This window comes from Passer montanus, unplaced genomic scaffold (assembly GCF_014805655.1).
Source record: "Passer montanus isolate IOZ18808 unplaced genomic scaffold, ASM1480565v1 scaffold29, whole genome shotgun sequence".
Taxonomy (NCBI): domain Eukaryota; kingdom Metazoa; phylum Chordata; class Aves; order Passeriformes; family Passeridae; genus Passer; species Passer montanus.
In genome coordinates this window covers 484,437-511,545 of record NW_024367596.1, presented here as the reverse complement: position 1 = coordinate 511,545, position 27,109 = coordinate 484,437, and the positions used below count along the sequence as shown (strand labels likewise).

At 50.8% G+C, this 27,109-nt stretch overlaps 1 protein-coding gene across 16 annotated transcripts in view; it reads right to left on the bottom strand.

Annotated features, from left to right (window-relative positions):
* The window catches only part of MBNL1 (muscleblind like splicing regulator 1), a 64,561-nt gene that overhangs the window by 19,804 nt on the left and 17,648 nt on the right, over positions 1–27,109 (bottom strand). For 9 of the 16 annotated variants that reach the window (XR_005627974.1, XR_005627975.1, XR_005627976.1 and 6 more), the window contains exons 1-3: positions 26,121–27,078; positions 2,226–2,396; positions 23–223 (exon numbers count right to left, since the gene is read on the bottom strand). Coding sequence is in view for 13 of the 16 variants with exons in the window: in XM_039713487.1 (XP_039569421.1) it covers positions 23–223; positions 2,226–2,396; positions 26,121–26,294 (546 nt within the window). In the remaining 3 variants the exon portion in view is untranslated. Of the gene's footprint in view, positions 1–22; positions 224–2,225; positions 2,397–26,120; positions 27,104–27,109 lie in introns of those variants that run through there. The other 7 variants (XM_039713483.1, XM_039713484.1, XM_039713490.1 and 4 more) reach the window with 4 other exon arrangements.

Sequence of the window (27,109 nt, the reverse complement as noted above, 5' to 3'; positions counted from 1 at the left end):
AGCTACACCACGCAGCTCCTACCTCCAGCCTGTCTGTCCTCATCAGCTTCTGGGCAGCGGCGGCGGCGGCGGCAGGAACGGGCACGCCGGGGTTTCCTGTCACCAGCATGGGGGCCGTGGGCAGGATCTCGGCGGGCACCAGGCCGGGAGAGACGGGCCCCAGGTAGGGGTTGAAGGCGGCTGACGCGTTGGTGGCTAAGCTCGGCGCGACGGAAAACATTGGCTGCAAGGGGACACGGGGAAAGAGACACTTAGCATTTGTTGTGCAGCAGCTTGCCATGCTGCCACCAGCACAACTCTCTGGGCATCCCCTGGAGCTGAACAGGTGAGTTTCTGCTAACTGGAAAGGAGCACTTGTTGTGTTTGTGGGTCACGGGGAACACCTGTGCAGTTGCTGCAAGAGCACAGGACAGATGTCCCCACCAGCCTCTGCTGGTTCTCCTCCTCCAGCTTCCCTGCACTCACAGCACGTGGCAGCTCCTGGAGCAAACTCACAGTGATCCACACTCCAGCAATGCCACAATGAATGACAGACGCTCTGTGGGTCACAGAGAGTCTGGGCTACCAGGGGGACATGGCCACAGCAGGTACAACGCTGGCTCTTGGGGAAAAGGCATCTGAGAGCCCTGACAGAGCATCGACCACACTCGACTTCAGGCACAGGCAAAGCTCTTCTGGCCCTGCTGCAGCTAGAGCTGGTTCAGGAACTCCTGAGGTTTCACAGCCACAATCCTCCTGTTTTACAGAATTCAACAGGCTGGCCATGCAGATAATCAGACACTCACTGCATCAGGGAGATGCTAAAACATTAGCATTAGGCTAAAACATCAAACCAGGGGAAGAAAGAGCACATGCAAATATGATTTTATTTTGTTTGTTTGCACGTTTTCAAAAAAAAGTCAAGTGCCCTTGTGGGTGTGAAGATAATTGGGTGCAGAGCCCAAATAATGCTGTGAAAACCCAACACAGAGCTGCTACACTGCGGCAAGGATTAAATAACTCTCCTGGCCCCAAATGCAGTGTAACTGCCAAATAATATTCAGCCAGGAGTGTTTGTCTTTCACTATCTAAATAAGGCAGTTACTCAAGGCATTTAGGTTCTTTTCCCCAACTAATTTTTAGAGGGAAAAACAACTACAGATTTAACTCTTAACAACTCTTTCTCTGTTTCATATCAATTTAAGGCAGACAGCAGAGAACAGCACATGTTTCTGTATTCCTGAGGAAATGACTGAATTGTTTGGAAGCAAGAAACATTGGAAATAATGAACAAAAACATGCAGGGATTACTGGAGAAACAGAATGAGAGTTGATTAAATGGGTATAATTTCTGTAATGTTTATGATTCTTCATCTATGTGAATGAAAAACAACCTGGCAAATATTACAGGAAATTAAATATTACTCTTAAATACACTATTAATTAACTGCATTTTTCATTACTGGGTTATCAGCTATGTAATCATGAACTTCAAAATAGAACCAGTCTGTTAGTGTGTAACTTAAGAGATGTTGGTGTTTAATTTCAGCCCAATACACTCAAACAGACACCTGTGTGCCTGCTGTACAGCAAATAAGACTACCCCATTTATTTTCTACCGAGCTTATTTTCTAGCAATATAAATATCCTGCAGCCTTTTGACCACTGCAGAATAGCAGCACGTTATCAGAGCCAGCTGGCATGGCTCTGAAGCTCGCAGGGCCATCGTGATGTGCTGCACAGTCTAAGTGGGGACACCCCTGTCCTACAGCCCCAGGGGCACACGGCCACTGCTGGGCCAGGGCACAGAGCCACCCCAGCTCTCTGCTGCTGCATGGGCTCATACTGACTGATGCACTAGCCATGGTCAAGCTGAGCCTAACTCCCCTGAACTAAAGCTCAATTCCAGCAAGAAGTTCCCTTGAGTGAAGAGAAAACACCCAGAGGATCTTCTCAAAGCCAGGCGTTTCCTAGAGCACATAATACTGCAAAGGAAACGAAAATCTAATGCAAACTCACTTTGCAAACTCTGACAATAAAGCTGTGAAAGACAAATTAACCCAAGATTACTGAAATAATTAAAACTATTACTTCAGGTAAGGTAGAGTTAAGCAACACAAAGACATCGGGAGGGGCATGTCAGTGCTGTTGACTCCTCTCCCACTCCCAGCCTTTGTGGGATTCCCCTGGTGTGGAAGGCTGTGCTGCCTCACTCAGCCCCAGCTCCTGAGGGACCCTGCACGTACCACGGGCTGCAGCGGGGCTCCGGGCATCATGGCATTGGCCAGCTGCATCTGCTGGGCCAGCATGGCCATGTTCTTCTGCTGGATCAGGTTATTGCGGCCATTGATCTCCAGCTGCGTTTTTAAGTGTGGTGGTGGGTGAAGATATTTGCAGTTTTCCCTTGAACATCGACCCTGAAGAAGAGAATGGGCACAGTAGGATTAGAAGCTGCATCTTTGTTCCTCATGTCATGGGCTAAAGCAAACACAAGCAGATACACTTACCAGATACTGGAAAATGAGACCTTACATGAGCACAATGTAAAAGTCAGAGCCAATTACTGCTAAATGGGTAACATGGAACTACAACACGTGTCACTGGAATCAGAGGAGCCGTTAACCAACCTGATTCTGAAATCCAGACTAAACTCCATGTCCTCATTTCAGTGCTGGGGTTTAGGCAGTTCCACAACTCTCTGGATGACATCCAAAGCCCGGCAGTACGTGTTGTACACCCCAACCACTTAATGTACTTCATACCCTCAAATGCTTTAAAGCCATAAAAATCATTCCTGTGATCTAATGCAATGTCCTCTGGCTCCCAGGAAACAAGGAGCCTCTCCACTTCTCCACTGAGAACAGCATTTCTATCCACCTAAGGCATGGTCTTTAAGGAAAGCTATTTACTGAGAGTTAAAGACTACCAGAATATACCACAGCCCCAGGTAAATTGTGCTTATGCTTTGCTATCACCAGCTACTATCAAAACACTTACATCCTCCTTGTTTGCATGGAGCTCTGGAGCTCAGGGCACCTTTAACCCTCAATCTCTTTTAATTTACAGATCTTAGCGAATTTCCCAGAAGAAATGCAGACTTGTCTGTCTGGGAGTAGGGTTTCTTGTCTCACTTTTATTCCATGGACCTTTACAAATGGTCCAGAGTGCCCAGGAGCCGGAAGGCGCAGGCGGGAAGCCAGTGGCACAGAACTGGGGCAGCATTCATCCCCTGACCCTGCAGCGAGCACTTCCCAATTACCCTGCCACTGGATCCTGCTAACAGAGGTCAAGGCAGATTTTCATCTCTCTGAACCTTCTCTGAACTCCCTTCCAATCATTACAAAAGGAATACTATAAGTAAGGAAATTCAGAGGTGGCAGGGGATGCTGCAGTGTCCAGCGGGGGATTAACCCAATCCTGCTGGACTAAATCTCAGCACAAATGCTCCTCAGCAGAGGCCCTCAGTGCCAGTGGGGTGAGGGGCAGAGGGCCAGCTGGGTCCCTCGGAGTCCCAGCCACTCTCACGGGTGCCCTGCCCATCCCTGGGCTCAGCAGTGTCAGGCAGTGCCTGCTGAGCTCAGCCCAGCCCCTCCGGCCAGGACAGCACCGTGCCTGCAGCAGCTGCCACAACCTCCTCACTCTTATTCAGTCATGGCTGCAAGCACACATTTGCTTTGCTCTCCTTGCAGCAGTAGTCTTTTAATCTCATGCTGCCTCTCCATTTCTTTTTTTGGTGTTTGATACATAGATTTATCTCCTAGTCCCAGCCACTCTCACGGGGTGCCCTGCCCAGCCCTGGGCTCAGCAGTGTCAGGCAGTGCCTGCTGAGCTCAGCCCAGCCCCTCCGGCCAGGACAGCACCGTGCCTGCAGCAGCTGCCACAACCTCCTCACTCTTATTCAGTCATGGCTGCAAGCACACATTTGCTTTGCTCTCCTTGCAGCAGTAGTCTTTTAATCTCATGCTGCCTCTCCATTTCTTTTTTTGGTGTTTGATACATAGATTTATCTATTCCTACTCTGTATAGTTCACTTTCACTGTCAAAAATGAAGAAATGCCATCCACTCCGGATGGGAGCAGGATGTGCCTGACCTTGCTGTGTTCAGCCTCCTGTGACACCTCTCGGGTGCAGCACAGGGCTCAGCACGGTCTGCTGATCAGGAGCTGGGATTGGGAGGATTTTTCACCTTCCATTCAGGGGAGCAGGAACTTGTACCTGTCCCCAGCCACCTTCCCACAGAGCAGAAGCATCCCCAGCTACACTTTTTGGGAGCTCTACTCCCCATAAAGCACAAGGCACTTTGGGTGAACACTTACAGAACTGTGGCAAACTCAGACAAAAGAAAATGACCAATCATGCCTTGGAAAAATCACTCCCAGAACTCTACATTCAGAAAATCCAGGGTATTCCTACAAGACCTTAATCCTCCGACAGGTGTGTTGGATCATGACAGTACACCTGGGTTTTCAGAGCTGCACACAGGTGAACAGGAGTGTACCCATTCTGTGTGGTCACCACCAGGCTCTGCCCCACAACACCAGTTTTGTGGGAAGCACAGCACACCCTGCTTCTAACATCCCACACTATATGCTAGGAATACAACTGCAATTTTTGCTCTGTGATAATAATCTCCTTCCAGAAAACACCCTGATTGCATATTTAATAACAGAAAAGCTTTCTTGGGATTCCCTTCTGAGACTGCAAGCTCCTTTACTCACTGAGTCTGTGATTCTGTAATCTGAAGTGGCTATTCGTGGTCAGACCTACAGCCCTCTATAATTTACCAGGTTACCTGCTAAAGACAAAAGAAAAATCTCCTTGTGGCCAACAGAGACTCCAGTGAGCACTGCACATCCCAGCCGCCCTGCATGACACGCACCACCCCATCACTATGGAACAATTATTAATGACTGACAGAATTTTCAGCCACTGAAACACTCGTGGATGTTCTGAGGGTGCTGTGGCACCGACTGCAGCTGCTGGGGCTGCGGTGTTCCCTCAGCCAGGGGCTCTGCCTGGGGCTGCTTCCCCCGGGCTGGGGATGCCAAAGCTGCAGAACCAGCAGCCACAGCTCAAGAGTGCAGCTGGAACACACGGAACGCTCCTGATCCAAAACCAACAGGCAAACACCTCCCTCTGTCAGGGAGTACAAATCCCTCTGACCCGCCCGTTGAACCCGAGCAGGGTGGCTGCTACGTACCACCGACTATTGCCTGTAAATGGTAAAACTATTTATCCTGATGCCCATGTGTTTTACAGGAAAACATTTAACTCCATGTAAGCTATGGTTTCCTTTGTAAAAATAAACTGTTTGCAGGCGCTTTGTGTTGGGGCTGCCTGCCACATTCAGAGAAGCCTTTTCAATACATCCCAGGGCCTGGAGCAGGCAGCCTGCAGCCCCATGAGTCAGTGACTTCCACCTCTGGGGCTGGTCAGAGGCAGGGCTGCAATCGCTGAGCCTCTACACAAGGCTGATGCACAGCCTGACTGCAGACAAGCCCAACACCTGCTGGAGGGGTCACTGCACCCACTCCTGCCCTGTGTGATGCTGTGGGACACAGGCGCCTCTCGCAGAGCTGCTCCCACACTGTAACCAGTGCTAGTTCAGGGCCATCCCAGAGCTGGGGGCAGTGCTCGCCCTCCAGACCCTGCAGCCCCCCAGCTGACAGCCCAACAGCCTGCCATGGAGGGGCTGCGGGTTTGGGCACTCCCAAACAGCACTGGGAGCAAGCAGCATACCAGCTGGGGGCAAACACACATCTCCGGGCAAGGAGGTGAGGGCATCACCCCCGTGAACCCCCTCAGCTCCCCCAGGGCTGCTGCTGTGGCACAGGGATCCTGATGGCAGCACTCTGCTGACACTTTTCAAAGTGAACGCTTTCATGTGAAAACACACCAAAGTGACCACTTAATGACGTCTTTGTGTGTGATTCTTGTACATAAAAGCCTCAACCCCTCTAATGGATCATTTGGCTTGCACAGCTAATAGCACTCCTACGGGAGCTGTCCGACTGCCATGAAATACAACAGGATTTAAAAAAAGAAAGAAAAAAGCAAACAGAGCAAGCAGACTGCCAGCACAAAACAGAAGGAAAGACACCAGCTCAGCAGCAAAACCCTCCCTGCTGCTCCTGCTGCCTGTGGGTCCCTCCTCCTCCTCAGCCCCGAAGAAGCACAGAATGATGCCCAGAGCCACAACAGTGGCATGAGGATGGGCATGGGGATAGGGAGATATTCACACCTCTGGCACTTTTCTTTGCACCCACAGTGATGTCAGCTGAGCACCTGTCCAGCCCTAGCCACCCTGACCTGGGGTAAGGTGGCTGCTGGGATACCTCCAAATGTCCCCAGTCCTCATTTCATAACAGCATTAGCAAATGCATCAACGACATATGGACGCACAAGTACTTACATAAATTATTTAACTTTTATGGATTTTATTTATATTTATGTATTTTAAAATTAACATGGTTTTAACATTTATATAAATATTCAATGCAATATGTGGTTGATCTTGCTATTACTACAAATGTTTGTATATCCCCATGTCTGTACAGACACCATGTATGTATCAAGCCATCAGTATTTATACTGACACTCCCAGGACACACAAACTCTGCAGCCTGAGACTGAGCAACACTTCATTTCCTCCAAGCACCCCTCCACCTGCCCCCAGCCAGTGCTGTACCCCAGCACACGAGGGAATAATGTTTTCCCAGGGGGGCAGAGAGAGCAGCCTCCCCCCAGCCCGAGGGGCTTTGTGCCCCACAAGGGGCAGCACGGTGTCACAGCACCACTGGGAACCACAAACTCTTCCCAGCCAGAGCTCCAGCTGCTCCTTGAACTTCCAGTGCTGCCAAATCCTTTTAGAGTCTCTGCTAATCCGTATGATGCTCGCTCAGGCGCGCAGTGACCCACAAGTTAATGAATATGACTTTATGTCCGGATCAAGTAAAACACAGGGCAGATTTAATCTGTTTATCCGTGCAGATTCCCATGGTGCCCAGCTGCAAGGGGCCAGAACAGTGGGATGCTGAGCAGGTACCGGGATTGCTGTGATCCAAATCCTGCTCACAGCTGTAACACCCTGACAGCGACTCCACAGGCACGACACAGAGCACTACACAGAACTTCACCAGAAATCTGCCCTGAACAGACAGAGCAAATAAGCAGCAGGAGAGGGGTGAGGCCCCATCACTGTGCTGACCCTTCTGCACAGAGCTGGGGACTCAGCCCATCTGGACGGAGCCCAGCTGGGCACCCCTTTTGGCTGCCTTTAGCCCCCAGAGATGCCCACAGCGTACCCCAGCCTGGCAGCCCCCTGCCCCATCAGACGAGACACGTGCCCCACGAGATGGGACCCGCGTCCCCCACTGCAGCTGGATGTGAGCAGGGACAGAGCGACCCCTCCAGATGTGTACAGGGGCCAGGGGTGCCCCGGCTCCACAGCAAGGACTGGGGCGAGAGGGGGAAAGAGAAGCAATCCCTACTGCCCCTCACAACAGCAGGACCTTCACCAGTGTACGCTCACAGTGCTGGTGTTTCACTTCTCCTGGAGCTCCCCACTGGCTGCCTGGCAGGGTTTGCTGAGCAAAGGGCTCCGGGAGCTCCGGGAGCTCGGCCCCACAGCCTGGCTGTGCAGGCCCAGGGGACGTGGGGATAGGAGTGCCCCGCTCCCCGCACACCAGCAGCCCGGTGAGGACACAGAAATGACCGAATTACCGTCACAGGCAAACCGCTCTGCGCCGCCCAACTGCCTCCTCCCGCCGGCTGAAGGTCAGCGCCTGTCAGCTTCCATGTCTGCATTCTTATGGGAGAGAGGCTGCTCTAACAGCGCTGCTGAGAGCTGCAGCCCCACCCAGGCACTGGAAATCACTGCTGGAATCCAATCTGAAATGCCAGCACAGCCACATGTTTGGGGTTTTTATTGACTGACTTTATATAAGAATTATACCTTTCCTGATTTTCTTGTTATCCTTTCAGTTGTGTTCTTCCCTTGTTTTTAGCAAGTAAAGTATCTTGACATGCTGTTTTAAATACAATTTAAATACTATTAGAATACATATGTCAGGCACATATATTATTGACTGAAAAAAATTACTTCCCCAAAATTAGGGAAAGTAATTATTAAAATATTATTTTATTCAAGTGAAATTAAATTATAAATTCTGACTGAAATTTGGGAAGTTTATTAAACTTAATTTCAAAACAGGATTTGAGTTTACAACTGAGCACAGGCGAAACAAAGCACTCTGAGGGGAAAAGCTCTAAATGTGAAATTTCATAGTATCACAGAGTCACAGACTTGTTAGGGTTGAAAATGACCTTAAAGATCACTCAGTTCCAATCCTCCTGCCATGGGCAGGGACACCTTCCACTGTCCCAGGTGCTCCAAGCCCTGTCCAGCCTGGCCTTGGACACTTTCAGGGACCCAGGGCAGCCACAGCTGCTCTGGGCACCCTGTGCCAGGGTCACACCAGACTCACCACCCTCACAGAGAAGAATTTCTGCTGAAAAAAGAAATTTGCCTGGACCTATCTTTATAGATAAATAAAACATTTTTCTGAAACCAAGGTCAGCCTCAAATGGGAACTGTTCTGGGGATCAATGCCAAAGCCTGGAGGTATGATTTCAAATGAATCCCCTGAGCTCTGCTCCGAGATGCTACTTTTCTCAGGGAGTGGAAAGCAGGCAGTGAACCCTGCCCAGGTGGACAGCAGCAGCACAGGTACCTGTGCACAGGTACACAGCGGGTTCATGGCACGGGGGGAGCAGGCTGCTGGCACCTGGAAAAGCCAACAGCTGCTTTCTCAGCATGAGGAACTTTCTCCCAGAGTGTACACAGGATCACAAGTTTGAATTAGCAGCATGAGAAATGATCCTGAGTCTGCTTCAGCAATGCCACCGGAAACCTCCGTGGAGCCACGCGCTCTGTAAGGGCTGGCTGGCACCTGACAAATCAAACCACGTTCCACTGCTGGAAACCCAGGGGCTGCAGGGCATCCTGTGAAATCCCTGAAAGCAGCACGGAGAACTGACCTGATTTTCAGGAATGCAAACAGCTCCAGGTGCCTGACTGCACAAGTGCAAGAGACATTTTACAACACAATAAACTGCCTAAGATGGAATCATGCTGCTTGATGACATCCAAACCTTTCTACTTAATTACCACACACCTCCAGTACTGCCAAAATAACCCAGCGTGGCTATGGAGGCGGTGGGGAGAGCTGCTGGGACTGGGACAGAGCTTCCTGGGCATTTCAGAGCAGCAGGGACTCTTGTGTGGGTGCCATACCCCCTGACAGGCTGCCTTTGGCAGCTGACACCAAGTTCTGCCTCTGGCAACCAAAAATTTGACACTTCTGGATTTTCTGTACAGTTTGCTTACATGATAAGCAAATTAAGGCCATTCAGTCTACTCAGTAATAAACAAAAGAGAGGCCAGTACAGCACACTTGGCAGCCAGGACAGGCTGCTGCAGGAGGCAGGGTGCATGTCACACTCAGGGCACTGCAGTTCCCAAGCAGTTTAGTCTGATGTCACTGCACCACCAAACACGAAGCTTGGACATCAATTTCCACAAGGGGCTGAGGGACCACTGCAGTCCATCACAGCAGGTAAAAGGTGGGCATTGAACCCCCCAGAGCAGCATGGGGTGACCCACAGGTTTGACAGTGAAGGCTCATGGCTGTCACCACCACAGTGCCACGGACTGGAGACGTGTGTGGAACTGGCCAGCACTGCCCTGCCTTGCAAACCTGAAGAACAAGAGAAGTTCACACAGCAATGGAAGGAAAACCACTCAGAGCTTCCAGTAACAGGACACATCAGGCCAGTGGATGCCTCTTCCAGCCAGAATCCCACTGTGACTGAAAGGACAAACCCACAAATGCACTTGAGTAAGGCAGAAAGCACTGCCACTGTCCAACAAGAATGTTAGGAACTAAACAAAGTTGAAGAATTTCTCCTTTGAAAAAAAAAAAACAACCAACAACCAAAACAAAACCAGGGAATCTTTACAACTTCTATGAAAAAATTCCACCTGTTTTCCACAAGAGGGAACTTTTGACAAGACAGTGATTTCCTACAAAACCCCTTTAAAATCAGTCAGTGCAGCTTCCCAGGACCAGCAGCAGAAAGGAAACCCTTAATCAGCAATTCAGGAGGAATTAATGAACCCAGCCACATTCACCTATGAGGGCAATGCACCAGCCTTGTGCCCAGATCAGCAACAGCCCCCAGAAACACGGTGCCCACCCAGGGCACTGCCACATCCCCCTGAAACACTGCCAAGTTCCCCCCTCAAAGGGCACTGCTGTGTGCCCCTGCCAGGGACCACCACATCCCAGCCCAAGGCACCTCCTATCCCACACCTTTCCTCCTTCCTTCTGTTGGCCTGCAATTAAGTACCCCACGTCACTTTGAATTTATTTTCTTTTCTGGTTTGAAGTGAAAATCAAAGAACAATCATTAAAAGATAAAGATTAGGCTGGCAGAAAACTAGCCTTGCATCTTTCCTTAAATGTGCAAGACAGGCTGAACACAGCTCTTCCCCCTTTACTCTCTACCATATCATAATTATCACATAAGTAGAACTGTTAGCCTTGGCCTTTGTTTCTGCACGTGTCACAACCATAAAACCCATGGAGCCTAATGGGTATGTCGCCCTGGAATCTGGCAGTTGACAGAACTCAGCACGTGCAAAGTAGAACAATTAAAATTAGTACTTGTAGTGATAAAGTGCCATAAAGCAGTAAAACAAAAGAGAGATGCTCTTTCCCTGGCATACCCAGCCCTGCTGCAGCCTCGGGGTCATGAGTGGTTTAATTCTACGTATGAGAAACCATTTCTCATGCTGTGACATCTATGTGTCAGTTTTCACACCCAATCTCTGCCAAGAACTACTCATTTCCTACGAGCTCTGTCCCTATTTGCTTCCAGATAAAGTTTCCCTCCCTACCTGCTGCAGCTCCATGTAATTTATTGTGCCTGGGCACAAGCACCACCCGAGCCAGCAGCAGCTCCAGCAGGACCCGACCATGCTGCTGGGACCTGAGGAGCTGGCACTGGGATGTCCCCTGCTCTGTGACACTGGCAGCCAGAGCCCCTCTCGGGACAGGGACACCTCCCAGGCCCACTGGCACCCTCCCACCACCAAGGAAGCAGCTCAGGCTGCTCTAAATGCTCAGGATGTCTGAATAAGCCCTGGTGGCAGGGCAAGGCAAGGCCCTGAGTCAGCTCTGCATGGCCACCCCTAGGACACAAAAATAGCTTGTTTATTGCTCCTGAGGTATTATTTTTACACCAGCAGTACGGGTCGCCGTGGCTGTTTGCTGCTGCTGGTCCCAGTGCAGGCACGTGGTGGGGCCAGGTGCAGGAGCCCTGCAGGGTGCTGGGGTGGGGACATCCCCACCCTGCCTGCCCACCCTGCCTCGGGCACAGGGCTGGGAGAGCTCCACGAGAGACGCCTTCAGGCACTGCCCCCCTGCCAGCCGTGGGCACGCAGGGAGAGCCACCCTCCACCTCCACAGCACCGGCCAGTGCCTCCAGGCTGCCTTGCAGCTCCAGAGGGAAAACCCTCTCCTGAGCAGCTCCTTCCATTTCCCATCATCCGAAGGAAAGCCCTGCTAAATCAAAGCGTGCCTGTGGCTTCCAACGAGGCAGGAACAATTCCTCTGTACACACGAACACACCCATCAGGCAGGGATAGCTCAGGACAGTGCTGCAATGCCATCCTGGCTGCACCTGTGCCAGGTGTGTTCACATCGTGAACCACAGTGCATTCCTGCAGCATCCAGGTAACGTCCTCCTGGCGTTCACAGCTCTTTATAAACCCTGGCTTTAGTGGAAATAAGTCCAACGGAGTGAAAGTGAACATCCCTGAGGGCCACAAACAACAAATTAAGAAGCAAGTGGGAACAGGACGGAGCGGAGTGGGACACGGCAGAGGAAGCTGCTGGCAAGTGAATATTGCCCAACACGACAGCAGGACTGGGGAAAAACTGACAGAGTGGAATAACAGGAAGCTTAGTCACTTCTGGACAAAAAAAGCGAGCATGTGAGTGGGGCGGAGGGGAGCAGAGTGCTGGAGCACCGGGATGGATGGGAGGGCCAGGATGGGAGCAGCGCTCCACCGGCACGGGACTGCTGCAGTGGGCACTGCCCTGGCCAGGGGAGGCTGTCCTGGGTGCCAAACCCTGCACCAAACCCTGCACAGGCAGGGCAGGCACGGGACACGCTGCCATGGGCACTGCCCTGGCCAGGGAGGGCTGTCCTGGGTGCTAAACTGCTAAACCCTGCACCAAACCTTGCACAGGCAGGGCAGGCATGGGACACACTGCCATGGGCACCACCCTGGCCAGGAGGGGCTGTCCTGGGTGCTAAACTGCTAAACCCTGCACCAAACCTTGCACAGGCAGGGCAGGCATGGGACACACTGCCATGGGCACTGCCCTGGCCAGGGAGGGCTGTCCTGGGTGCTAAACTGCTAAACCCTGCACCAAACCTTGCACAGGCAGGGCAGGCATGGGACACACTGCCATGGGCACTGCCCTGGCCAGGGGAGGCTGCCCTGGGTGCTAAACCCTGCACCAAACCTCACACACACAGCAGGGTCCTGCACAGGCTCCCCCAGGGGAACTGTGACCCCATTATCCCACACACCCAGCTCCTCCTCAGCACACCCCAACTGCTCAGCTTGGGGTGGACAAGAAAGCACCAGCAGCAGCCCCCCAGAGAACACTGTGCTGGTGATGGAATTACCAGGGTCTGGTGGCTCTCAAGCCAGCTGGTATTCAATCATAGAGGCACTTTGCAGAAGCCTCAGGAGTGGGGAGGAGAGCTGAAAGAAGATCAGATTTCCCTGATGGCAACCAAAGTACCCATTACTGGTGAAATATGGTCTGCCCGTCACTGATGAGGGGATAACAGCACTGGGTGTTAGTAAAGGGACTGGAAAAACACAAACCCAAGATTTTACTACATCATCCAGAGAGGCAAGAGAAAAGGCAGATTTGAAGTAATTAGAAGCTAGATAAAGAACACCATCAAACCATGGCCAACTGATGACAAGCTTGAGTAACAGTTTTTTACTGCTTAGGCAAATGAGGAAAGAAAAGGATATAAATAACAAAGGGTACAGCTGAAGAGAAATAAAAAAAAACTTAAACTAAGTTTATAGCTCAAAAATTCATACAGGGAGGATCAATCTAAGTAATTCAGACTGCAGGGACAAAAAAAAAGATACCAAAAAATGTTGATGTATTCAACATCAGAAGGCAAATGGAGAGTTAAAAGTCTTAACAAAGAACAAATTGAAGCAAGCAAGAGTAGGAAAGGGAAAGTGTCGTGGGTAAACAAAGGCTGACACATCAGGTTTGTTTTACCTTGCAAGTGTTCATGAGGCCCAGTAAAAGCTTCCTAACCAAATAAACACCCTTGCAGTCCCTGCGGGAACCAGGGTAGGGCTGGAGGCCGCGCTGGAGCAGCACTGGGACCTCACATGCAGCACCACTTCCACTGTGCTTCTGGGACACACTTGTCATATTTCTTTAAAAAAGAACAAACCAAACCCAGCCCCTTGGCACTTAACAGCTCCATGGAAAACCGAGGAGGAGCAGAGGCCATCCCAGCTGGGGCAGGGAGCTCCGTGTCCTGTGGAAGGCAGCAGAGCACCAGCCCTGTTTGCTGAGTCGCCCAAGGGGGGCTCAGCCATCCCCACCAGTAAGGAGGCAGTGCAGGGTCCAGCTCCGTGCCCTGGGGTCAGTGTCCAGCCCCACCCCTGACACGCCCACGACACGATCCAATAATCATTAACATTGCACATGGAAGCGTCAACCAGACCTGGAAGTTTCAGCCCACACCAACGCTGAATTCCTTGCTCAGCTCAGTGCTCAGGAGGGGAAGGCAGGACAGAGGGCTCAACGGGCCCTGCATCAGTCACAGGTTTTTTTCTCATACAGCTCAGGAATAATTTCCTGCACTAAGTGCTTTCCAGGCCTCTTAACATTGATATTGCAGATCAATATTTCACAAAGACAAAGCTCTGTCTGATGGATGTGTGCACTCATTTAAGCATCTCTAACAGGCAGTGCTGCTCTAGCTACACACTCTGCACTCCTGCTACCTTCTACCCCAGAGGTTTGGCCTTGCTCACTTTCCACATGAAACAAAATGACAGTAAAACGACAGAACAAAAGCCCTACTGTAAGGCAGTGTGCAAATACAGACAGTATCTATCTGCTCTGTCTGCACCAGTGCAGTGCAAATATAACTACAGCTACCAGGACACATTGCTTGCTCTCAGGAGCTCTCCAGCCTCTCTCTGTTAAAGCCTCTGCATAGGCTTTACTTCTGAAAATGCAACTCCTTGTTAGAACAAACACTTACACAGAGCAGGACCAGGTGAGAGCCTCTGTGTGCTCAGAAATGCAGCTGTAGGGTGAATATTTGATGCACAAGTCTTGAAAAGCTCAACTCTGTCAGTCACACATTGAGCACAAAAACGCCCAGAAAAGCTTATGAAATATGTGACAATGACACCAGAGGAGCAGAAAGAACACGCAAGGAGCAGAAGCTGGTTCTCAGTGTCTGTAAGGCCTCGCAGAGCTCGTGGCCATGCAGGAACACAGAGGTGCAGATCCACCTGCCCTTGCCACGCTGTGAACAGAGCAGGTCAGTGCACATGCACTAGTGGCAAACACAGGTGGCAGGATTTATTTTTCTAAAGTTAAATAACCACAAAACATGCCAAGCACTGCTCTGCGGTCAGAATTCCCTTTGACTGTTTATTTTCACATGACAACTGCCCTGTCCTGTCCCAAGGCAGAGCCGTGCAGACGGCGGCAGCGCTCCGCTCCTCCCGAGGGCAGCTTGGGCCCATCCCAGCAGGAGGAAGGTACAAAACCCAGCCCAATGGCAAAAAGGAAAGAGGAGCAGTATTGTTCTACAGATGCAGACTTTCTGCAGGAAGCAGCATTCCAAGGAAGAATTTCCTTACAGAAAGGGTGGTCAGGCGCTGGCAGGGCTGCCCAGGGAGGTGATGGAGCCCCCAGCCTGGAGGTGCCAGGGAATGACTGCATGTGGCACTCGGTGCTCTGGGCTGGGGGACAAGGTGGGACTGGGCACAGCTCAGACTCAATGATCTTGGAGATGTTTTCCACCCCAAATGATTCTGTGGTTTCTGCTCCTGGCAGTTTGATGTCGTTGTAGGACATTTCAGCAGTGTCACTGCCTTGGTGCACACGTGAGCTGCAGGAAATGCCACCTCTGCAGATACTGCATGTGTGTGTGTGACCTGAAGACTCAAATGCTCTCACTTCAAGTGTTCAGCCACATAGCTGGTGGGAAATGAAAAACTTTCCATGTGTGGGAGCCAACTGAGCTGATGAAACAAACAGGAACATTCAGAGGGAGGACTGGCGTATCATGATCTCATTGCAGAAGCACTTTTTCCCCCAAGTTCAGCATGTGTGAGGCAGAATCAAAGCTCCAGAGATGAGAGCATCAGCCTCAGGGCTGGGTTGCAGGGCTGCCTTACAGGTGCTCGCTCTTCAAAAACCGAAATTCTCTTTTAATATATTTCACTTAGATCTATGAAAGGAAACAACTTGTTTCTGAGTATTAAAAGGAAATAAAACAAATATTGAATTCCTCTCTTTTCCATGACCTTTTTTTTACATGAGACCTGACTCACTCTAAAAGTAGTAAAACAGCAAAGTAGAGAAATAGAAAATGAGAACTTTCTACCCCCCAACCTCCCTACAAAGACACAAGTTGACACTGACAGCTTTGCTCACCATTATGCCCAAGAGCTCAGAACCCCAGCATTCCAGGGACCTGGAGATGTGCTGCTGCCAACAGCTGATCCTGCTCTTCCGTGGCACCACTGCCACTGGGAATCCCTGCCTGCCCCAGCCCCACAGCCTCTGGCAATCCCTGCTCCTGCAGCTCCCAGGGCCCAGACAGCTTTTACACAGCACTAAGGAGCAGAAGCTGAACCAAGTAATTTGTCAGGTGATCAAAACAGAACTTGAGCAGTCACTCAGAAACACTTCATTATTTGTCATTTAAACAGAACAGAGAAGAAAGAATGGAACAACTACAGATGGTGCTGGACAACTGACCCATGGCTGCACTCCAGACAACGATAAAATCCAGCAATGCTTTCCAAATGTTAAATATTAAATACGAGTGTATTTTTAGCAACTACAATTTTAAAGTTTTTTAAGCATAAAGCATCTTCTTAATTCACAAAAGGTCTTTGCAGTTTCTGAATGCTCCTTTTTGCGTACAAACCCAAAGTCAACACACAGCCCCAAAAACCCTGGAGGAGTCATACACACACAGACATATATTATATATAATATACAATGAGCACACACACATACACAAACAGCCCACAGTGTGTGCGCAGCCCAGAGCAGAACAGTTGACAAGTGTAACAAATAACCTCAACCTTCCACTGTTGCTACTTTTTCAGTGTCTATTTCCTTAGGTATCTAAAATTACCAGAAACATCTGAACCATAAATATGTGACAAATGCTGTGTAGAAATATTTTACATTGTTACAAACATTAGCAGTGTCTCCAGCCAATGGACTAAGCATGAACAGGAGACCTCACTTCCCTTCTGACTTAATGAAACCAAATGCTAAAGGATTCCAACAAGGCAAAAGTAGGCGCGCTTTCCTCCATGGTAAAAAAAAATAGAAATCCATCAGCAAGTGTTATTTCTCTCTTCAGATACATTTAATCACACGAGTAACCACGTTTGGAACTAGGTGCAGAAGATCTGTTGCAAAAAGCCGGCAGAACCTGGGAACAAACACATTTTCTCAAAGAATCTTGGAGCCTGTCTGCACACTACATCCTCTGATATCTCCTGATCTCCCTGACTTGAGCTTTTCTCTTGCTCCCCTTCCCCTCCCCTCTGCTCACACAGCTCAGACAGAGCCCTCTCTCCTGTGTTATGTGCCAGGTGCTGTAACAGCATCTGACCTCTTCAGCCTTTTGTCTCTCTTCTGTCCTGCCCTTTAATTTCTTACTCTCTTCTGCCCTGCCTTCTCTTCTAGTTAGAGACTTAATCACCTTTACCACTGTCATAAAAAATCCTGTTTCCTCCTGTTCAGAGCAGTCATAGAGAAAACCCAAACCCTGTCCTGGCTGTAGTGAGCTCACTCTGTGCTGCATGTCTGTTTTGCCAGCTGCAGCTCCACACCTCATCACTTCTGCAACAAATGCCCAGCCTGGTGAGGTGTTCCCTGGACTGACCAACCCCACCACACCCCTCCAGTATCACCTGGAAATTTAAATCACAAATTAATTTTTTTTACTACGGAACAATTCCTTGTGTTCCACTGTCACCAAGACCTTTGCATTTTAAGGTACTTTACTTGGAATTAAAGCAGCCATATCCATCCATCCATCCATCCATCCATCCATCCATCCATCCATCCATCCATCCATCCATCCATCATCCATGCCTTGCCCAAGGGAAGCACCTCACCCTGCTCCACAGACACAGGTGCAGCCAGCATTTAACCAACACCAGGAGTAAATGACAGCCAGCAGATACAAAGTACTGACTCTCCTGTTTCCTCTACAGAGTGCTTAGTGAGCGGGAACTCTTTAACCCTTCAGTTTGCCCACTCAGGGGCTTTCCCAGCTCACCTGCATTTTTATTTGGTTACAGCCACTGCAGACATCCAGGCTGTCTCCTGACTCAGCTCACTGCAGGGAAAATTTCACCAGGGCACCAGACAAGCAACGGTATGTCAATGCAGATGATTTTCTGAACACACCCTACAACCAGAAAGCAACCTGACTTCCAGGAACAATTTCCCATCTCCAGCTGGCCCTACACACAGACTGCACTGTAAGCAAGGGGAGGACAGCAGAACCAGCAGCCTGTGCAGCTGCAGCTCAGCCTGTCTCCGGTGGCACAATGTGCTCCGAGCTGCTGCCTGCTCAATTCTGCACAAACACACAACCAAGTGTACTCCTTCTTTCCACTCAGTATTTGCTTCATCAATGTCAGTTTACAGCGAGCCCCAAAGACCAGAAAACATTTCATTCCGCCTATTCTTTTCAAAAGACTTCAGTTAAATGTGCACACTCTTGTTCCTATGTAACAGAACCAAGTAAGAAAAACTGTGCTGTTCCTGACATTGCTGTGGTGGCTAGTGCACACCTAAGAACCTGCCAGGCTCCTGGTGGGAGTGAGAACCTCTCCCTGAGCCAGACAAGGCTGAAAGATGCTCTCAAATTAAAAAACCACAACCTCCTCCTTGCCCAGTATCGAATACCACTGAACCTGTACAGGTTTTCAGACTGAATCCCACCCGGATAAAGAGCAAGAAGAAAACAGTGAGTTTTACTCCTGCAAACTGGCAGTTACCTACTACACCTGCAGGCACCCTGGCTTTGCTGCCTGCTCCCAAACTGCAGGGTTTTCCAGCGTGTCCACACACCAATGACCCTGTCCCCAGGGACACCACAGACCCCTCCTGCCCATGACCCACCCCTACCACAAACTGCCCTGTTCCACCTCAGATTCATGGAATGTTTGCTCCTCCTGGTCTCACAGGTATGTCCCCTCAACAGAACTGGCCTGGCAGCCACCCTCCCTCCACACCCTCACAGCCCCCTGTCTGTGCCAGCTGCCTGCTGGTCCCTTGGCCACACGTGCACACATGCCCTCCCACAGGTGGGCAGTGTGTGCACACACAAAGGACAATTTCCACACTTTGCAATTCCTCTCTTTCAAACTTAAATCTCAATCTCACAACCGTTTATGTCTCTATGCAAGCCTGGAATTAACCCACGCAAATTCAGTGAAATCGCAACAACAAAAAGTAACCAGCTTTGCTTCCTCCCAGAACTGCTCCTCTTTTCAAACAGCACTCTCTCTTTGCTAACTCTCTGTACTATTTTGCCAAGTTAGGAATGGTCCAGAGAAATCTGGAGCTGAAGAGAGTCTTTCCAGGAACTTGACGGGACTTGAAGTGCTCTGAGATGGAGCTGGATCCAGACCTGCTCCCCAGCCGGCCCCTGCCCCCTGCTGCTCCTGTCAGCAAACTTGGGAGGCATCAGCACTCTCCCATCAGAGCCCACCATCCCCTCTGAAAAGAGAGAGCTTTTGGGGATCTCCAGGGCTGAGAGCTGAGGAGTTTATCCAGTGAGTGGAGTATAATGAAAAGGCAATCTGAGGAAGCAGCCTGCTAGTGCTAGGGTGAAGCCCCCCTGAAGCACTACACTGGATTTCTTAGTCTTTAAAAATCCACTTAATCAGATGTATTTTCCTTTATTCGATCAAATATTGCAGTTGCTTTCAACAACCTCAATGGGTGTTCTGCATCAGTTAAATCCTGAGATGTTTCCTAATGAAGAGGATAAGTCATAAGTATTTCAATACATTCAACCATGAACCCGAAGGTTTTCTTACTTGCATAATCCCGTGTTTCAGGACCTGACAATTCAGCGTCAACTTAAATCTTATTTCAACAGCAGTAATCCTCCTAGTGGCACTGTGAAACGGGGGACAAGGCAGACCTCTGGATGAGGACAAAAGCAGCTCGTGTCATTTCCCAGGGGGCTGGCTGGAGTGCTGCTGTGCAGCCCTGGGGCAGGAGCAGCCCGAGCACAGCCCAGCACAGAGCACCAGGGCCATTCTGGCAAAGCCCAAAGCCTGCTGGCTCTGTCTGCGGGGTGTGTGGAGCTGAGCACTTTGGAGGGAGGGCTGTGGCCTCGCCCTGGCCTTGGCTGCTCACCTGGAGCAGAGGCTCGTTCCAGGCACCACTCGGGAGCAGCTCCTGACAGGAAGCGCAGACCCCTGAGCAGCACCCGCGGCAGCAGCCCCTAAACAACATCCAGCTGGGCTAGCAAGGCCCTGCAGCCCCAACAAAGAAACACCAGCATTTCTCCAAAGTCAAAAAACAGATGTGATCATTCCGTCTTGAATGTAATTTGTTGCTTCCAACAAATTTCAGTGAGCCTTGGCAACAAAGCATCTGTATTTGGAAAAACAGACACTTGGGGTCATCCTGGGAAGGAGACAGGCCTCACAGGCTGCTCCTGATCACTCAGCTAACACTTGGGACAAATGTCTGAATGTTCTTGACATGAGGTTTTCTTATTTTATGCCTCTTTACATCTTCCCTGCAAACCAGTTCAGAATTTTACTGATTGTGACTATGCCCAGCAGAGTTCCTGACTGTAACAGGAGCCCACGCTGGCTTCTATTATGCACAGCCTTTAAGAAATGACAGTGCAAATGCTGCAGTGCAATGTTTTAAATTCTACTTAATTTCTTTCTGCCGAGGCAGAGCTGAAACTGTAAAATGAGCTGCGAAGGCTGTAGTTAGTTGTAACTCCTCTGTCCAAAGGCCTGATAAGATTTCAAAACACCATCTATCTTCCCACAGAGGAACACACGTGCTTTCAATTGTTTGGTTTGCTAATGGACTATTTGCCACTCCACCTAACAATTGCCCCATTTTCTCGATGTGTTTGCCACTTTTCCCTTTGCTTCCTCTTCTGGAGCTCAGCCTGCTGGCAGCCGCAGGGGCTGGAGAGGAGAAAAATGGCAAATCAGGCCTTAGGAATTTGAACATTGTTTATGTTTTCATTTTTTGCCAAGGGTTACTGCTTTACGAGCTTCCTTGCAATCAGCCATCTGCCTCCCAGCCCTGAGCCTCACCTCATCCCTGCACCCTGAGTCCTGCCACCGCGCCCCAGGGATGCCAGACACCACAGGTAAAACTACCCAGGAATCACCTGCTCAGGTGTTCTGGGTTTCTTCTTTTGCCTTCATTGAAGAAGAACCAGACCCATGATCTGCCATTCTCAACACGATTAGTGCAATAGGCTTATAGGATTTTCTTTTCTTTGTTATTAAATGAAATGGAGTTCTTACTCTACACCCTTAAGTAAGCGTCACACAAGGGAGAACAACAAGTAAAAAATATCAGTATTTTTGAAGCAGTGACAAAGTAGAGAGACTTTAGTAGAGAGACCTGAACAACTAACAGTTACATCTCTGAGGTAGAAGAAATAAGATGCTCATGAATTTCAGCAATAATAATAATAGTAATATAATAATAATAATAATAATGCTACATTCATATATTTTTAAGCCTTCTTGGTAAAAAGTGGCAGTCACTTTTACAGAGTTCATGTGTTCTATTTAAAAAAAATAAACACTTCTACATCAGAAGACAAAATACTATCATACCAACTGCTGGTGAGTCTCAGACACTAGGCACCAGAGCTTCAACCTCAGACATCATCACTGCAGTGACTTACACTTCTGGTTTCCAGCTTCTTCTTAGAATTAAAGAAAAAAAAAATAGCAGAGAAATGTGGAAGTTTAAGACTTTCCAGCTGTTGAAGAAAGAGTAGAAAAAGCTTTTACACTTCATTGGGACACCCAGCTTGAACATGAAGGAGCCGCCTTAGTGGGAGCATAGCTTAAAAAAAGCCCAAAGCCAGCTTGGAAGGGCAGTGATCATGGTGCACGTTACCTCCAAAGCCATGGGCTGTGACCTGTGTTCGCCACAGCCACCAAAGCCCTGGGACAGCACCGGGACAGCACTGGGATAGAACTGGGACAGTCCTGGGACAGCGCTGGGACAGCACCGGGACAGCGCTGGGATAGCCCTGGGACAGCACCAGGGGCAGCACTGGGACAGTACCGGGACAGTACCAGGGGCAGCACTGGGACAGTACTGGGACAGCGCTGGGACAGCACTGGGATAGCGCTGGGACAGCACTGTGATAGTACTGGGAGAGTACCAGGACAGTACCAGGACAGCACCGGGACAGCACTGGGACAGCGCTGGGACAGTACCAGGGGCAGCACTGGGACAGCGCTGGGACAGCACTGGGATAGCGCTGGGACAGCACCGGGACAGCACCGGGACAGCACCGGGACAGCGCTGTGATAGCACTGGGACAGTGCTGGGACAGTACCAGGACAGCACCAGGGGCAGCACTGGGACAGTACCGGGACAGCACCGGGACACGCCATGGCCCTGCCCCTCCCGCTGTGTGGCACGTTCCCCAGCACAGGGCTGGCAGTGGCCGCCTGGCCACAGTGACGTTGGCCTCGGCGCATCTGCAGCTCCCACAAGATTTGCATTTGACATCCATCTCCCCATTGTTCAGACATCTTTATCTCAGCTTTCAGGAAACGCGGATGACTCATCTATCGGAACATCTGACGAAGCTAACGTAATTTCAAAAACGGGTTCTACTTCGGCTTATTTTTCCAAGAAAAAGAAAGAAGAAAAAATGTTTCAAAATTATGGTAAAAATCAAATTTCTGTTGCAAACCAGTTTCCTGATATAGGAACTCGAGCTTATTTTTGCGGTAGACAGTCTAACAGGCTTTTAGGCATCCAAATTTAGGAAAAAAATCCTACGGCATTTAAACAAGGCAGAGCCAGAGCTGGAGCTGACTCAGCCGCTCCAGCGCATAATTTGAATACACTACATAATCATTCTTGGTTTAAAATTATCCTCCTAATATCTAAGGGCCAGATTATCCCACACACGTTCATCTTGATTCACGCGCTCCCCTAGGCCAGCCCCGCAGGTTCCATTAGCGCTAATTAGGCAGCAGGATGATAACATCTCGCTGGGGCTGTCCCAGCCCTGACCTCCTGCAGCTCCTCGGAGGTCACAGCCACGGGCCTGGCTGCCTCTTGCTCCCCACGCTCCCAATTACCACGGGCCAGCGGCTGCTGGTCCTGTGGCCAGGTAAGGAGCAGCTGCCAGGTGCACCCACAGGACGTGTTTGCAGCCAGACACGGTGTCCAGAGCCCAGTGCCACTGCTCCCGCACGGCACAGGAGGGAGCCTCGGGAGGCAGCACTGCCTCCAGCCCTGCACAGAGTTTGCGCCTTCATTTCACAGGAGGGGGAAATAGTAATAATAATAAAAAAAAAAAAAGGCGCTTTGCCCAAGCTGCAAGTTTCACTTCTGGCATCTATTTTTGCCTCCTCCTGGCAGGGCGGGCAGGGCAGGGGAGCCTGGCTGCGGCGGCTGCGCTGTCCCTGCGCCCGCAGAGGACACCTGGGCCAGGGCCAGCGCCGAAGGGCACTGCCACTGCACAGGTCCCCTCCCCGCGAGGATCCGCTCTCCTGTTCATGTTCCAAATATAGCCCAGCACACAGGCCATCTCCAGCTCGGAGACGTCCTGCCCAGGGGCTGCAGCTCTGCAGCACTCACACCTGCCTGACGTCAGCTCACACAGCACTCACTCCCAGGGCACACCAAGTCTTGGAGTGACACATCACAGCATCACACGGCGGGCTGGGCTGGAAGGGACCTTAAAGGTCACCTCATTTCCACTGCTGCCAAGATGCAGGAGTTTGTAGAGAAAAATTCAGTGACTAAGTATCTGTCTTATGTTCAAGAGATAATGCAAGAATAGCTGTCTAATTAATACTAATATTATATACGTTAATAAGAAATCAAATATTTTAACATTAAGGTCAATGTTTCAGCGTGCTGCTATTTTAGTAAAGAACAAGGACATTACATCCATATTGAATTACTGAAAAATTAAAAATTACTTTTGAATGTCCTAACCAAAAATCTTTTTTTAATCTGTACTAAAGTATTGACTGACCTTATAAGGTCCAGACAGAGCTGGTGCAGCATCTCCCTAAATTGCTTTTGCAGAACATCTAAAGTTTGGGATGTTGCAGCAAGGTAACCCAATGACTAGAGCTGGTTGAGCTGGGCACACACCGAAACTGACACAGAGCTGAAACAAAACCAAAACTGAGCAATGGCTTCAGCAACGGGCATTGGACTGGGAATTCCCCAAAGGGGGATGTTCATTTCCTGTTTCCCCAAGGTGTTCTGGTGCCTGGTACAGCTACCTAACTGACCAGGCTGCCCAGGGCTGGGGAGCACCGGCAGCCACAGGCGCCGGGCCCACGCCGGGACACCGCGGGATGCTGCCCCGGATCCCGGGAGCCTCTCCAGCACACAGCAGCTCAGCCACTGGCAAACCTTTCAGCATGAGCACAAGTAAACAGCTCTGGTCAGCAGTGTATTTTTAAACAGCAGATTCTTTCCCAGCTCCCAGCTCGGCCCTGCGCTGACTCCACAGGGCAGCAGCACACTCCTTTCCAAGGATCCGCAGCAACGCTGTAACGTTACCCACGGTTATCACCCACGGACCTTGCAGTGCTTGGCAAAGGTCAGCCTCGGCTCCTGCATTAAAAAAGGAAGCGAAGGGCCCTGCTGACGGCAGCAGAAGGGCCAGTCACGCTGCCGGGGCTGGGGAAGGCAGGCCGGGCTGTGCTCCATCCCCTCTTACAGACACCAGCTCCAGCAGCACGCCCGTCCAGCACTGAGATTTTAAGGCACTTCCAGCGACCACTGACATCATGTCCGGGTCACTCTGGCTGGTTTCCAGCCTTTCAGCCAGATCCTGCGATGAGAAGCGCTAGGCCAGCGGGGTCAGGCCGCGGTGGCCAGACACTCGTTGCTGGGAAACCAACCCGGGGACACTGCGGGTGCTGCTGCACCAGCAAACCCACGGTGGCAGTCACAGCCCCCTGCTCAGGGACGGCTGAGAGGCTCCGGGGCCAGGCCTGGGCGCTGGCAGCACCGCCATGCCCACGGTGACACGCGGTGGCACCGTGTCCTCGTGGTGGCACCACGGGGCTGGGACTCCCCGCTGGCACCGGCAGCCCTGGCTCTGCTCCTACCTCCAGCACGTGCTTGATGCATAAAAACATCTTATTCCCACATTTTAATATTGATACCCTGCATGCACTGTAATTGCTGTATTTAAAAATAAATTGAACAACAGGGAAACAAATCCTTACAGGATCTGCAAGTTAAGCCGTGGCTGGGGGATGGAGCATTTCAGGCCTGGGAGCACTGTAGAGCTTTACCCCGTCCCCTGACTGGAGACAAGACACCCTGTGAGGCTCGGATCCACGAGAGATCCACGGAGAGCTGCTGTAAGGGACTTGCTGCCCCGCTCGTGGGGCACCAGGCTGGGCCACAACCTGCACGAGCTGCTCCAGCTCAGCTCCCTCCCCAGCACGGCCCTGCCACAGCCAGCTCCCCTTCTCGGGACCGGGGCCCAGGAACAGAAAATCCCACTGGAGAAAAAACTGACAGACAAATTGCTGCTTCCCAAGTTTTGATGTTTTCATGACTCCACTGGATTAATTCTACACTGTTTGTGGTATGCGTATTTCACATGTTAGGTTACTTACTTAAACCATGAAAAACCCAGGGAAGGAGCTGGGACCCACACATTTAACATCTATCACTGACACGGCAGCTACCGTGAAACAACAGTCCTATATTTATGGTGCCTAGATGGGCTGGATTAATTCTGCACTGTTTGTGGTATGTGTATTTCACGTTAGGTTACTTAAACCATGAAAAACCCAGGGAAGGAGCTGGGACCCACACATTTAACATCTATCACTGACACGGCAGCTACCGTGAAACAACAGTCCTATATTTATGGTGCCTAGATGGGATGTGCCTCCTGCAAACCCTCTCTGCTCCTGCCATGCTTGCACGTCCAGAGGCACCTTGCCTTCTGCTAAGTGCTGTGCTTCCCTTAAGCGAGTGCACTTGGGAAAAAGATGGGATAACCACACCAGTGCCCAGAAAGGCAAGCAGGGTCCTCACCGACACACGAATAACCCAGGGAGGAAAACACTCTTCTAAGGTTCACCATCAGCTGTCCAGAGACACCAACAACCCGCTGGTAGTACGAGATGGAAACAAATCCTCATATTGCTTACGTGGTTTGTGCTATTAAAAACAAAGAATCCTCACAGTGACTTTGCTGTTTCTACGTGAAGTGCCCTTTATTCCAGCTACAGGCAGGGAATAATTTGGAGGCGAAGAATGAGCCCCTGTAGCCATAGTGGAGGATCTGAGCCCTGCCAGACGTATTTTCCCTTCATTCCCTATATCCTTCTCCTTCCCCTGAGGAAAGCAGCAACAGAAATCGACAAGCATCAATAAAATAAAAGCAGCAAAACACCCCACTGCTGGCAGCCAGCACTTGCTCCTGTTCAGCTGCAGGATTTCTCTGGCTACAACTGCTTCTTCCATTAACCATTTATCCTTGAAAATAATGTAATATTTACTCACTTTCAATGAGTCAAAGCAGGCGATTACGCGTCCGTTTTCAACTTGGCAGCTTTTCGACGGGTGTGCAAATTTACATTCCGTGTCTGGTCGTGAGCAAGTCCCCCTTTGGAACTCCCTACACACTTCCAGCGTTAGCCATTTTGTGTCCCGGATCGGTGTGACGCTAACAGCCATCTTTAGATTTTACAGGTAGTTAAAATTTCCAATAAAAATGGGCAAACGAGTAGCCGAACTGATAAACTGGAAATTATGAAAGTGCCACCTCCGGAACACTTTTTTTCCCCCCGCTCCCTATTTTAAAACAAGTACGTGTAAAACTGGGTGGCTGCAATCTCGAGGAAGAGCTGTGTCACCAGAGTTGAGAGCGCGGCACCGTTAGCGGGGCGGGCACGGCGGGCCGCCAGCCGGGAGCGCCTGCGGAGCGCGGCGGGGCTAGCTCAGCATCCCGTCCGGAGCGCGGCCGCCGCAAGCATGGGAACGTGGCGGCTCCGGCAGCAGGGCCCGAGCTGCTGGCGGGGCCGGCGGCTGGCAGGTGGCTCCAGGCAGCGGGCTCGCAGCGGGCTCTGCGGTGCGCCCGGGATCGATTAGTTTGGCATAGACAGATGCAGCAGTTTAGAGCAACGACCGACACCGGCTTTAGGCTGGGGCTTTTTCTCCTCCTCTCCTTGGCTTTCGGGCAGCGGAGCTCTGACCTTCGCGGCACACCTTAGTGCACAGTGCAGCGGCGGCGGGCGAGCAGCCGGACCCTCCTCCCGGCGGGCGCGGGGCTGGCAGCGGCGGAGCGCTGTCGTCGCAGTCTAGCTGGCAGCAAGCAAGGCAAAAGCAGCGGCTGCTCTAGAAGCGGTCCCAAGCAGCAGCGACGTCAGGAAAGGCACTTCTTAGTACCAACCTGTGGAGAGAAGAGACACGTTAGAGCGGGCGGCGCGGGCGCCCCGCGAGCCGCCGCCCCGCGCAGGGCACTCACGGCTGCGGGCGGCGGGGCCGCGTCC